Source organism: Felis catus, chromosome E2 (assembly GCF_018350175.1).
Source record: "Felis catus isolate Fca126 chromosome E2, F.catus_Fca126_mat1.0, whole genome shotgun sequence".
Taxonomy (NCBI): Eukaryota; Metazoa; Chordata; class Mammalia; order Carnivora; family Felidae; genus Felis; species Felis catus.
This window is the reverse complement of record NC_058382.1, coordinates 61680084-61693970: the sequence shown is the minus strand read 5'-3', so window position 1 is coordinate 61693970 and position 13887 is coordinate 61680084. Positions and strand designations below refer to the sequence as shown.

The following is a 13887-nucleotide window of genomic DNA, read 5'->3' as shown; positions in this document are numbered from 1 at the left end:
TTTCCCCCCTTTTTTATCTAACCTATCAAGCCACTTTCAACAATCAAAACACACCTAGGATCTAGCATCACGTATTCGATTGTGTGTGTGTGTGTGTGTGTGTGTGTGTTTAATTTTTTAATTTTATTTTTTTAATTTTAATTTTTTCTACCTCATTAATTCCTTTTCTCCCTTCAAAATGATGAAACAAAGGAATTCACTCCAAAAGAAAGAGCACGAAGAAATGACAGCCAGAGATTTAACCAACACAGATACAAGCAAGATGTCTGAACCAGAATTTAGAATCATGATAATAAGAATACTAGCTGGAGTTGAAAATAGATTAGAATCACTTTCTGCAGAGATAAAAGAAGTAAAAACTAGTCAGGATAAAATAAAAAATGCTATAACTGAGCTGCAATCATGGATGGATGCAGCGGCAGCAAGGATGGAGAATCAGCGATACAGAGACAAACTTATGGAGAATAATGAAGCAGAAAAAAAGAGGGAGATTAAGGCAAAAGAGCACGATTTAAGAATTAGAGAAACCAGTGACTCATTAAAAAGGAACAACATCAGAATCATAGGGGTCCCAGAAGAGGAAGAGAGAGAGAGAGGGGTACAAGGGTTATATGAGCAAATCATAAAAGAAAACTTTCCTAACCTGGGGAAAGACACAGACATCAAAATCCAGGAAGCACAGAGGACTCCCTTTAGATTCAACAAAAACCGACCATCAACAAGGCGTATCATAGTTAAATTCACAAAATACCAGGCAAGGAGAGAATCATGAAAGCAGCAAGGGAAAAAAAGTCCTTAACCTAAAAGGGAAGACAGATCAGGTTTGTGGCAGACCTTTTGACAAAACTTGGCAGGCCAGAGAGGAGTGGCAGGATATATTCAATGTGCTGAATTAGAAAAATATGCAGCCAAGAATTCTTTATCCAGCAAGGCTGTCATTCAAAATAGAAGAAGAGATAAAAAGTTTCCCAAACAAAAATTAAAGGAGTTTGTGACCACTAACCCAGCCCTGCAAGAAAATTTAAGGGGGACTCTCTCAGAGGAGAAAAGATGAAAATATTAAATAAATAAATAAATAAATAAATAAATAAATAAATAAATACCAAAAGCAACAAAGATTAGAAAGGACCAGAGAACACCACCAGAAACTCCAACTCTACAAGCAACATCATGGCAATAAATTCATATCTTTCAGTACTCACTCTAAGTGTCAATGGACTCAATGCTCCAATCAAAAGACATAGGGTAACAGAACGGATAAGAAAACAATATCCATCTATATGCTGTTTACCAGAGACCCACTTTAGACCTAAAGACACCTTCAGATTGAAAGTAAGGGGATGGAGAACCATCTATCATGCTAATGGTCAACAAAAGAAAGCCAGAGTAGCCACACTTATATCAGACAATCTAGATTTTAAAATAAAGACTGTATCAAGAGATGCAGAAGGGCATTATATCATAATCCAGGGGTCTATCCACCAAGAAGACCTAACAATTGTAAACATTTATGCACCAAATGTGAGGCACCCAAATATAGAAATCAATTAATCATAAATATAAAGAAACTCATCTATAGTAATACCATAATAGTAGGAGACTTCAACACCCCACTCACAGCAATGGACAGATTATCTAATCAAAAAATCAACAAGAAGACAATGGCTTTGAATGACACACTGGACCAGATGGACTTAACAGAGATATTCAGATCATTTCATCCTAAAGCAGAAGAATATACGTTCTTCTCCAGTGCACATGGAACATTCTCCAGAATAGACCACATACTGGGACACAAATCAAGTACAAAAAGATCGAGATCATACCATGCATACTTTCCGACCACAACACTATGAAACTCGAAATCAACTGCAAGAAAAAATTTGGAAAGGTAACAAATACTTGGAGACTAAAGAACATCCTACTAAAGAATGAATGGGCTAACCAAGAAGTTAAAGAGGAAATTAAAAAGTATATGGAAGCCAATGAAAATGATAACACTACAACCCAAAACCTCTGGGACACAGCAAAGGTGGTCATAAGAGGGAAGTACATAGCAATCCAGACCTTCCTAAAGAAGGAAGAAAGATCTCAGATACACAACCTAACCTTACACCTTAAAGAGCTGGGAAAAGAACAGCAAATAAATGAAACCAGAAGCTGGTTCTTTGAAAGAATTAACAAAATTGATAAACCACTAGCCAGTTTGATCAAAAAGAAAAAAGAAAGGACCCAAATAAATGAAATCAAGAATGAAAGAGGAGAGATCACAACCAACACAGCAGAAATAAAAACAATAATAAGAGAATATTATGAGAAATTATACGACAATAAAATGGGCAATCTGGAAATAATGGACAAATTCCTAGAAATATATAAACTACCAAAACTGAAACAGGAAGAAATAGGAAATTTGAACAGACCCATAACCAGTAAAGAAATCGAATTAGTAATAAAAAATCTCCCAAAGAACAAGAGCCCAGGGCCGGATGGCTTTCCAGGGGAAATTCCAGGGGAATTTTAACAAACATTTAAGGAAGAGTTAACACCTATTCTCTTGAAGCTGTTCCAAAAAATAGAAATGGAAGGAAAACTTCCAAACTCTTTCTATGAAGCCAGCATTAGTTTGATTCCAAAACCAGACAGAGACCCCACAAAAGAGGAGAACTATAGACCAATTTCCCTGATGAATCTGGACACAAAAATCTTCCACAAGATATTAGCCAACCAGATCCAACAATACATTAAAAATATTATTCACCATGAACAAGTGGGATTTATACCTGGGATGCAGGGCTGGTTCAATATCCGCACAACAATCAATGTGATTGATCACATCAATAAAAGAAAGGACAAGAACCACATGATCCTCTCAATAGACACAGAGAAAGCATTTGACAAAATACAGCATCCTTTCTTGATAAATACCCTCAAGAAAGTAGGGATAGAAGGATCATACCTTGAGATCATAAAACCTATATATGAACGACCCAATGCTAATATCATCCTCAATGGGGGAAAACTGAGAGCTTTCCCCCTAAGGTCAGGAACAAGACAGGGATGTCCACTCTCACCACTGTTATTCAACATAGTATTGGAAGTCCTAGCCTCTGCAAGCAGACAACACAAAGAAATAAAAGGCACCCAAATCGGTCAGGAGGAGGTCAAACTTTCACTCTTCGCAGATGACGTGGTACTCTATATGGAAAACCCTAAAGATTCCACCAAAAAATTGCTAGAACTGATTCATGAATTCTGCAAAGTGGCAGGATATAAAATCAACACACAGAAAGCGGTTGCATTCCTATTCACCAACAATGAAGCAACAGAAAGAGAAATCAAGGAATTGATCCCATGTACAATTGCACCAAAACCATAAAATATCTAGGAATAAATCTAACCAAAGAGGTGAAAAATCTATACACTGAAAACAATAGAAAGCTTATGAAAGAAATTGAAGAAGACACAAAAAAATGGAAAAAGATTCCATGCTCCTGAATAGGAAGAGCAAATATTGTTAAAATATTGATACTACCCAAAGCAATCTACATATTCAATGCAATCCCTATCAAAATAACACCAGCATTCTTCACAGGACGACAACAAATAATCCTAAAATGTGTATGGAACCAGAAAAGACACCGAATAGCTAAAGCAACCTTGGAAAAAAAAAAACCAAAGCAGGAGGCATCACAATCCCGGACTTCAAGCTGTATTACAAAGCTGTAATCATCAGGACAGTATGGTGCTGGCACAAGCACAGACACTCAGATCAATGGAACAGAATAGAGAACCCAGGAATGGACCCACAAACATATGGCCAACTGATCTTTGACAAAGCAGGAAAGAACAACCAATGGAATAAAGACAGTCTCTTCAGCAAGTGGTGCTGGGAAAACTGGACAGCGACATGCAGAAGAATGAATCTGGACCACTTTCTTACACCAGACACAAAAATAAACTCAAAATGGATGAAAGACCTCAATGTAAGACAGGAAGCCATCAAAATCTTCGAGGAGAAAGAAGGCAAAAACCTCTTTGACCTTGGCCGCAGCAACTTCTTACTCAACACGTCTCCAGAGGCAAGGGAAACTAAGCAAAAATGAACTACTGGGACCCCATCAAAATAAAAAGCTTTTGCACAGTGAAGGAAACAATCAGCAAAATTAAAAGTCAGCCGACAGAATAGGAGAAGATATTTGCAAACGACATATCAGATAAAGGGTTAGTATCCAAAATCTATATAGAACTTATCAAACTCAACATATCAGATAACGGGTTAGTATCCAAAATCTATAAAGAACTTATCAAACTCAACACCCCCCCAAAAAATAATCCAGTGAAGAAATGGGCAAAAGACATGAACAGACACTTCTCCAAAGAAGACATCCAAATGGCCAACAAACACACGAAAAAATGCCCAACTTCACTCATCATCAGGGAAATACAAATCAAAACCACAATGAGATACCACCTTACACCTGTCATAATGGCTAACATTAACAACTCAGGCGACAACAGATTTTGACAAGGATGCAGAGAAAGAACTCTTTTGCACTGTTGGTGGGAATGTAAGCTGGTGCAGCCACTCTGGAAAACAGTATGGAGGTTCCTCAAAAAATTAAAATAGAACTACCCTACGACCCAGCAATTGCACTACTAGGTATTTATCCAAAGGATACAGGTGTGCTGTTTCGAAAGGACATATGCACCCCAATGTTTATAGCAGCACTATCAACAATAGCCAAAGTATGGAAAGAGCCCAAATGTCCATCGATGGATGAATGGATAAAGAAGGTGTGGTATACATATACAATGGAGTATTACTCGGCAATCGAAAAGAATGAAATCTTGCCATTTGCAACTACATGGATGGAACTGGAGGGTGTTATGCTAAGAAATTAGTCAGAGAAAGACAAATACCATGTGACCTCACTCATATGAGGACTTTAAGCGACAAAACAGATGAACATAAGGGAAGGGAAGCAAAAATAATATAAAACAGGGAGGGGGACAAAACAGAAGAGACTCATAAATATGGAGAACAAACAGAGGGCTACTGGAGGGGGTGTGGGAGGGGAGATGGTCTAAGTGGGTAAGGGCACTAAGGAATCTACTCCCGAAATCATTGTTGCACTATATGCTAATTTGACTGTAAATTTAAAAAATAATAATAAAATTAAAATAAAAAAACCAAGAGGGAATATAAGGAGTCATGGGGGACAAGGACAATCTCAGGAACTTGTGCTTGGCTGAGGAGTGACTGGGGGGGGGGGGGGAGGAGTCACTTACTGCTCCTTGTGCCAGAATGCCAGGACACCTAGAATAAACATGGACAAGGCCAAAGGCAGCATCTAGACAAGGCTGGGGGACAGAAGGGCTAAAAATCAAGAACTCCACCAAGGACGTGCCCCGGAACATTTGTCGACCTGCATGAAACCGGAGTATTGTGCCAGCAGGCGGCAAATCGACCCCTTGGGAATAACCACATGCCTTGCGGGTGGTGCCGAGGCCTAAGCCAGGAGGACCCAATCCCAGCTGACTCCTGGCCCAACCATCTGGGGACTCTTTCAGATAATTCTGCTCAGGGCCCACCACCCATGTTGTCCCTGTGCAGGATAATAAAACAGAGAGCTAACACAGGGTCCCAAGAAGTGCCACGGGCTGTTTATGTACTAACACACTCAGTATTCACTCCAGCAGGGAAGTGCTGCAATTATGGACAGGTGACGATGGGGAAAATGAGGTACAGAGCAGTGAGGTCACCTGCTTGGGCTGCACAGTAAGCGGCAAAGCCAAAACCCTCACCACAGTCCCCCTCTTCACTGCTATGTTAAGTGCGAAGTATCCAAGCGCCAGCTCAGCACAGAGCACTCCCTGTCATGGCCGCTTCTGCCCTGCCAATGGGTCTCGGGTCAGGCCAGCCTCGGCCAGAGGGAATTCTGAGATTCGTGGTTGGGATGATGTCCATGCTGAGGCAGGGGCTGGGCCTTCTACCCCAGTGCACTGGGCACACGTGGCCGTCAGGGAGTTCCGGCTCAGGACTAGTCCAGGGGTGCATGATGATATGAAACCTCTACCACAGTTCTTTGAGACGAGAACTGGCCTACAAAGCTCAGAAACGGGAGCTTTCTGGTTGCTCCTTATACCAGCCGCTATTGCTACATAACAAATCACCCCACACACAACTCAGTGGCTTAAAAAATGGAACAGTTTTTTACCTCCATGGGTCAGGAATTCAGGAAAGACTCAGTGATTCTGAGTCAGGGTCTCTCCCACAGTTGTGGCCAGGACTGGAGGTGACCAGGACTGGAGGCCGGGGGCTCAAATGAGCTTCCTCATAGCATGGTGACCTCAGGGCTCTCTGACTTCACGCTCCAGTGAGCAAGGGCGGGGTGCCTCATCTTGGGTGACAAAGCCTTGAAGTCAGGATGCATGACACTGGCAACCTGCAGTAGGAGAAACCACGGTGGAAGCCTGCTGGGGTTCACGGGAAGGGGACGTGGGCCCCGCTTCTGGGTGATGCGCTCAGGAAAGCACGTGCGAATGGTGATGTTCTGTGGCCATCTTTGGAACACAGCCCGCCATACCAAGCTGTGGCCTTCCCTCAAGACAGGCAGAGGGTAGCAAGCCAGGGCCTGAGCGTTCTTGCAGGCCAGCAAAAGGGAGGCCTCCTGTGCCGAGTCCTGGAAAGCTATGTGCCTGAGTCCCCTGACCGCCCTCTGCTATGTTCCTCAGGGCTTGGATTTTGAGACCACGCAGCAGTACGTCCTTTACGTGACAGTGGTGGATGCAGTGCCCTTGGCATCTCTCTTCACCTCTACGGCCACGGTCACCGTGGACGTGTTGGACGTGAATGAGGCCCCTGTCTTTGTACCCCTGATACAGATGGTGGAAATGCCCAAGGACACCAGTGTGGGCCAGGAGATCACATCCCACAGGGCCCAGGACCCAGACAGCTTCCGCTCTCAGGAAATCAGGTAGGACTGGAGGTGTGGCTTGGCCTTGCTGCCGTTCGGACCTGCTCAAGGCACCCAGGGCTGAGACCCAGCCACGTGCCTGGAGAGCTGGCCGGAGGAAATACTTAAATTTGTCAGCCCCCAGTAGCTCATTATGCCCCGGGAGGGTGGTTGGGGGACACATGGCCCCAGCCCTGTAAGAACGAGGGTTTATCCCTTTCAGGTACCAGATAGGGCACGACCCCAGCCATCAGCTGGACATCAACTCAGAAACAGGCGTCATTTCCACTCGAGCCAGTCTGCACGAGGACAGCGTGGAGAACCACACATTTTCGGCTGTTGTCATAGCTGTAGACAACGGCGGGGGCTTGGATGTTTCATCTTTGGGCGACACCCCTCTGTCGATGTGATGCTCTGATGCCCAGCTCCACGTTGCGGCTGAGCTTGCGTACATTATCTCAACACATCTTTCCCAGAAGCTGACGAGGAGGGACTGTGTTCTCTTACCTGTTTTACTGAAAACACAGGATTGACATTGCGATGAAAACACAGGATTGAGGAGTGAAAACGATCCTCCCAGCATCCCAGGGGGCAAGGACGGGCTTGAGCCAGGCTGTCCAGGCTTCCGAGCAAAATCACTCAGGGGGTCCAGCCTGGCTGCTGTGTTACAGCAAAGGTGACCGTGGGCACAGCACCACCCGCGCTGGGAAGAGAGTGCAGGATCTGCCTCCAGACACCCTAAGGGACAAAGTGCACACATACAGGCCCATGTCACACACACCTTCAACAAATACCCATTTGCACATTCACATGTGCACACTCACATTCACATAGATCACATTAAAACAGTCACTCATGCACACTCCCACAGACTAACATCCATGCAGACTCACAAGCTCATACGTGCACACGCACACATCATACACATTCACACGAATTGTCACACTCACACACACACTCTCATAAGACCCTGCTCAGGTCATGTTGCCTGTGGCCACCAGCACCTGGCAAACCGTACCCATAAATGGTGGTGCTAAGGGCCCAGTGAGTACTCAGGGCGCTGTGCAGAAGCTGCGTTTAAATTTTTTTTTTAACGTTTTATTTATTTTTGACAGAGAGACAGAGACAGAGCATGAGCGGGGGAGCGTCAGAGAGAGAGGGAGACGCAGAATCCGAAGCAGGCTCCAGGCTCTGAGCCATCAGCACAGAGCCCGATGCGGGGCTCGAACTCACAGGCTGCGAGATCATGACCTGAGCCGAAGTCGGACGCTCAACCGACTGAGCCACCCAGGCGCCCCGAAGCTGCGTTTAGAGTTAGATTAGAGAGGAGATAAACGGTAAGATCAAGCAGCCCCTTTTCAGGCTGGCTCAGTCACCCAGTGAGAGATAGGACTATGGGGAGGGGCCCCGGGGGGGACAGCAGACCTCATGGGACGGTGTTTAAGTTGGAGGAACTGTAGCAGCTCACAATTGTAGGGTCTGATCTCCTCTGTCTCATTCCCCCTTAGGGCAACCTCCAGCCATGAGGACCTTCTCCTCACTTTCTCTCACACAGACTGTCCAGTGGCAGACTCACAGTGCCTTTCCATCTGCCGGCGGGGACGAGAGCCTGAGGCTGTAAGTATGGGCCACCAGAGCCTTTCGCCAAACGCTTGCCTTTCTAGGGTCCCCATGGGTTGTCAAGATGAGCTCCCAGGTGAGTATCCAGCACTGTTACCAGAATCGGCAAGGCACCGTGCACAGCCAATCAGACCGTGCACTGACCTGATACATATATACCTCACACTGCAAGTGTTATCATTTTTAAGTGTTTTCAAATGTTATAACTTTGAATCCACAGATGAGCCATTTAAACATTTACTATGACAATTTTCTGGTAGATGAGGACCTTGAAGATGAAGCACCTTATTCTAATTTGCCTAGAGGTGCCATAAGGGACCTTGTCATCTTCTCACTAGGGAAGTTCCCAGTATGCAATGTCCCCATGATAATCTTGGTTCTCAGAGAGGGCTGGCTGCCAGGATGCCAGGCAGGGGCTGAGGGTCTCAAGTGACTTGTGAAAGGGGCAGGGGCCCTAGACACTGAAGTTCCCGTCTGGGTGGAGGCAGGATGGGGAACGGGCCCCGGAGGGGCCCTGGAAGGAACTGCGACAACTCCCTTCCCCCCACCTTCTCTCCGGGTCACTAAGTTCTCTCTTGGGGCAAAGAGTGTCAGGTCTCTAGAAAGGGAGTTACAGGGCACACCCCCACAAAGGTTTCATTGTTGTTCTTGTCAGTTTACTTATGGCAGTTGAGACGACTTAGCGATTCTAAGAGTACAAAAATAAAAAATCTAAGAGTTCAAAGAAAGGTTAAAGAGCAAAAATAAGTAACCCCATCCACAATTGCTTGTCCCAGAGTGGCCGCTGGTGTAAGTCTGCTGGTAGCATACTAGAAAGTATTCCAGGTCTTGGCCTCTCTGTGCCTCCTCTGTAAAATGGGGTTAATAATACTTACGTCATGAGGTGGCCGTGAGGATTAAGTGAGCAAAGCTTTTAATGTAGCTGAAGCTATACACACATTCAGAGCAGAAAGCTATAGACGCCTCCCCCTGTTTACACCCTGTGTCATGCCTTGCGGCTAGTCACTACTCCAGGACACTGTTACACGCAAGTGGACCTCATTCTCTTTAATGGGCTGCAGAGCATGCCGGTCTGTTAACAGAGCTCATTTATTTAATTGTCCCCAGTGGAGACATCTGGTTGTTTCTCATCCCTCGTACCCACGGGAGTTGGCAAAAACAGGTGTGAGCCTCTCTTTGGGGTTATCTCCTGTAAACATAATCCCAGCCAAACGTCATGTGTGTTTAAATCTCAAATAGATATTTTTTTTATTTAAAAAGATTTTAAGTTTATTTCTTTTTGAGAGAGAGAGAGAGAGACAGAGAGAGACAGAGAGACAGAGCGTGAGCAGGGGAGGAGCAGAGAGAGAGGGAGACACAGAATCCGAAGCCGGCTCCAAGCTCTGAGCCGTCAGCACAGAGCCCGACTCGGGGCTCAAACTCACAAACCGCGAGATCATGACCTGAGCCAAAGTCCGAGGCTCCACCGACTGAGCCACCCAGGAGCCCCGCAAATAGAGATCTCTTAATTAACTCCAAAGTAGGTGTAACCAGCACACTCCCAGCCTTTGCTAGGAGGGTCTCCTTCCCTGACTTGGAGGGGTGTGATTCTTAACCTACACACAGTTCGTGCTCACCATCCAGTAGTTGGAAAATGCCCTTTGACAGCAAGAAAAAGGTTCCCTACCTAGAGCAACACAACCAGTCAACCAACATGGTGGTGTAGACCTTTCCAGATGTTAACTATAGAGTGCCCTTACTTATGTTACATAAAATATTTTATGTGCAAGAACTTCAATATGGCGATGGACTGGTTCCCGTCCGCTCAGTTCTGTCACTTGCTCCTCTCTCCCAGGCCCTAAGCTGTCAGTGTGCAGAGCCTCCCTAGAGGTGGGGGGGCCACAGGGGCGTAAGGGGAGAGAGGTAGGTAGACAGCTTCGCCTCATCTCAGCCTTGGGAGTTACTGCCGAGGGTTTTACAGAACCGGACAGGAAACTGAGGCACCGTCACGTGGTCTCTCAGGGCAGTCAGGGCAGTCAGGGCAGCTCGCGGCCCACGCTGATCTCCGCTGGACCTACTCGTCCCGCCCCCGCCCCGCCTGCAGCGCAACAGACCCGGAACGGACGCCCCTCCCCCCTCCGCCCCCGCGCCCCCCGCCCCGCCCCGCCCCAAACCCCACCTCCCGCCGGTGCCCTCAACTTCACTTCCGGCCCTGGGAGGAGCCTCCGCGGCCCCCGCAGGTCTGTGCGCCCCCGTCACCACGCCAGAGCTCCGCAGCGAAGCCCCCTCGGACACCCCTGGTGGACACCGAGGTGTAGCCGCCCTCCCCGCCACCGCGCCGCGCCCCCCACCTGGGTTTGGCCCGACACGTGGCCCTCGGGTCCTGGGAGGGGCCAGGGTGAGGGCAGGGGCGGACTCGGGCAGGTACCTGCGTCCCAGGACCACCGTTCTAGGGGTGGTGGACGTGGGCGGCTCCGGCATGAGTTCGGGGGCCGCTCCGCGACTGCGGGCGCTCCAGCGACACCTGGGCTCCTCGGAGGTAGGGGGCGGGTCCGGACGCTGGGTTCCTGGCTCGTCGCGGCCTGGGGGCTATGGTCCGAGGTGGCGCATGAGCCAGGGGCTCTGGGAGAACGAGGAGATGGGGTCTGGCCAACCCCTGCCCGCACTGACTGGCTGGAGAAGGAAGCCCGTGTGTGAGATGCCCTTCAGTGGCTGGGCGGAGGGGAGGGGGCCCTAGTAGGGTCTAGTGTGGGGGAATGGGGGTCAGACCAGCATTGTTTATGAAGCGTTTTTCAGTGTGTTAGCCCCACAGCCTCACGCGGCTGACTCAGCGACTCCAGCCCAACCCCGCCCCCTCCAGGGTCCAGGGGCAGCTGGGGACTCTGTCCTCTGGGGCTGTTTACTCCGAGGGCTGCGGTCTCTACGCCAGTGCGGGCACAGGGCTGGGCCCCACACGCTCATCCCTGTCCCTCTCTCGTGGTTCAGGGCAGAGGCATGGAGCTGGTCAGCAGCCCGCTGACCACGCATGTGCTGGACACGGCCTCAGGGCTCCCAGCCCAGGGCCTCTGCCTCCGTCTGTCCAGGCTCGAGGACCATGGCCAGCAGTGGACGGAGCTGAGAAAAAGGTAGGCTTGAGGGTCACAGAGAGTCCAGATAGCCAGGAATTGTGGGCTGGATGGCAGTGCTGACCACCGTGCTATGGTCCCCTCAGCCTTGGGTCCAAAGAACACACTGGTGCGGCCTCACAGCCCCAGTGCCTACTGGGCGGGAGCCAGGGCTTGCCTCTCCCTGAGGGCAGGGTTGGCTGAGGCCTGAAGTGTCATCTGAACGCCTCACTGTCCCCGTGATTAACAGGTAACCTTGTGCCAGGCAGTGCACTGAACACTTTTCTTGTGTTCTTATTCTCACTACAGCCTGTGGCCAGGCTCCATAATTACCCCTTTTATAGTCGCGGAGACTAAGGCAGCGAGAGGCAAGCAAAAGGTGGGCGGCTCGGCAGGCCCTGGCCCCTTGCCCCAGGCTGCGCTGGATTAGGCCCAGCCCAGGCCCTGCCTTGTAGCGCTGGGGCCGCCCTGTGAGTCTCCTGAAGGAGGCAGGTTCCCTCTGGTGGTGGGAGTGGACGGCTGGGCCCCAAGGGTTCAGGGCCTGAGGACAGAGAGCTCACCCCTTGCCCCTTCGCAGAGGCTGGGGTTCCAGGTTCTTGAAGGAATGAATATATGGAGTCCCCCGCAGGGTCCTAGAGACCCATTCCCAACTTCTCCCCCATAAACTGTGTGGGTACATGCTGCTCCTTCCAGTCGCAGCACAGAAACTTGAAAGCACAGGTGGCAGGAACGATGGGAGAACTTTCCAGACGTGACTGGGCGCTAATCAGTGAGCAAAGCGCCAGGCCCTCAGGACCCTCCATTCAGACACTCGGTACAGCTGGAAACAGGCCACCATGAGGATGGGGGTTTGGGGACAGTTACTGATCCAGAAAGCCACACACAATATATTAAATGAAAAGGGCAAGCTGTCAAACAGTATGAATAGAACAATCCATTTTAGAGTATTTTTCCAAGTTTATGAATAAGCATAGTTATGCATAGAGAAAATCTAGAAAAATATATGCCAGTATAAAGGGATTGTTGCTCATGGAATAGATTTTTTTTTTTCCTTTTCTGCTTCTCCGTACTGGAGTTCCCTAAAAAGACACTGCAGTGGTGTCCCCGAGCTGCTCCAGACCCCAGGCCCTAGAACGTGGCCTGCTGCAGGGCCTTCCCGGTGACTCAGGTTGTGGAGGCGTCTGAGGCCATGGGCCGACCGACCCTGGAGAGCCAGGCAGGGGTGACTCCTCACTCCCTCCGACTCCACTCTCCCCAGCTACACCGACTCGGATGGCCGCTGCCCGGGGCTCCTGCCACCAGGCCCGATGAAGGCAGGCACCTACAAGCTGTCCTTTGACACTGAGGGCTACTGGAAGAAGAGGGGGCAGGAGAGCTTCTACCCGTATGTGGAGGTGAGGGCCAGAGGGGTGGAGGCCTGTGATTCACCAAGATTCCTGCAGTGGGCAGGCTGGTCCCACCTCTCCCTGGGCGGTGGCAAGCAGTGAGTTCACCTGCTTTGAGCTCTCGGAAGAAAGGTGTCCGGGGATTTTACCACAACACACCCATCCCTGCCCTGTCCCTGGGTAAAGCTGTGGGGCAGGGCCAAAAGTGACTCAGCCCCTGTGGACAAAGGCACTCACCTGACCCTGTTCAGGGCGGATCCTTCAAGTTCCCCAAGCCGAGGGCTTTCTCCGGGGGAGGATTCAGCCCCATCCGCAGCCCTCACCATTTTCCAGTTCTCCACTGGCTTCATCTGGCCCTCGGGGCGCTCCAGCCCCACTTAACTTCTGCCCCCGGTCCACAGTCCGGGCTGCCTGTGTGCTGCACCGGACCCTCACTCTGTCCCGGTGCCCTCTCTGCTTCTCAGGTCGTTTTCACCATCACCAACGAGACCCACAGGTTCCATGTGCCCCTGCTGCTGAGCCCGTGGTCCTACACCACGTATCGAGGAAGCTAGTGGCTGAGCCATCGCCTCCTCTGGACAACTGCTGGCCTGTGAGCATCAATCCCATCCCCACAGCTCACTGGGACACCTCAACAGAGGGCACCAGTTCACACTCCCTGTGGGAGATTCTGGCCCCCCAAATTCCAGTAGCTGCTGAGTCTCAGGCATCAATAAAGTCAGTGCTGGCATCTGCAAGGCTGCTGCCGTTCCTGGGCTCGGGTGGTGCTGCCCTGGCCCGAGGTGGGAAGGAGGGCAGCAGGGAAGGAAGTGGTCAGGGCACCACGGGCCCTGGCGGTGC

At 49.3% G+C, this 13887-nt stretch overlaps 1 protein-coding gene and 1 long non-coding RNA gene across 2 annotated transcripts; one reads left to right on the top strand and one right to left on the bottom strand.

Moving 5' to 3' along the window:
- Window positions 1-6221: 6221 nt before the first annotated feature.
- On the bottom strand, window positions 6222-8110 carry LOC111558063. The gene is made up of 2 exons (XR_002738570.2): window positions 7467-8110; window positions 6222-6449 (listed from the first exon to the last, which is right to left on the bottom strand). It is a non-coding gene; the product is annotated as an uncharacterized LOC111558063 (long non-coding RNA).
- Window positions 8111-8630: 520 nt separating this feature from the next.
- On the top strand, window positions 8631-13784 carry LOC102899897 (5-hydroxyisourate hydrolase-like). The gene is made up of 5 exons (XM_019820217.2): window positions 8631-8655; window positions 10799-11097; window positions 11544-11683; window positions 12921-13056; window positions 13512-13784. The coding sequence occupies exons 1-5, from the start codon at window positions 8631-8633 to the stop codon at window positions 13599-13601; spliced, it is 690 nt and encodes a 229-aa protein (XP_019675776.2). The 3' UTR covers window positions 13602-13784.
- The last annotated feature ends 103 nt before the right edge of the window (window positions 13785-13887 follow it).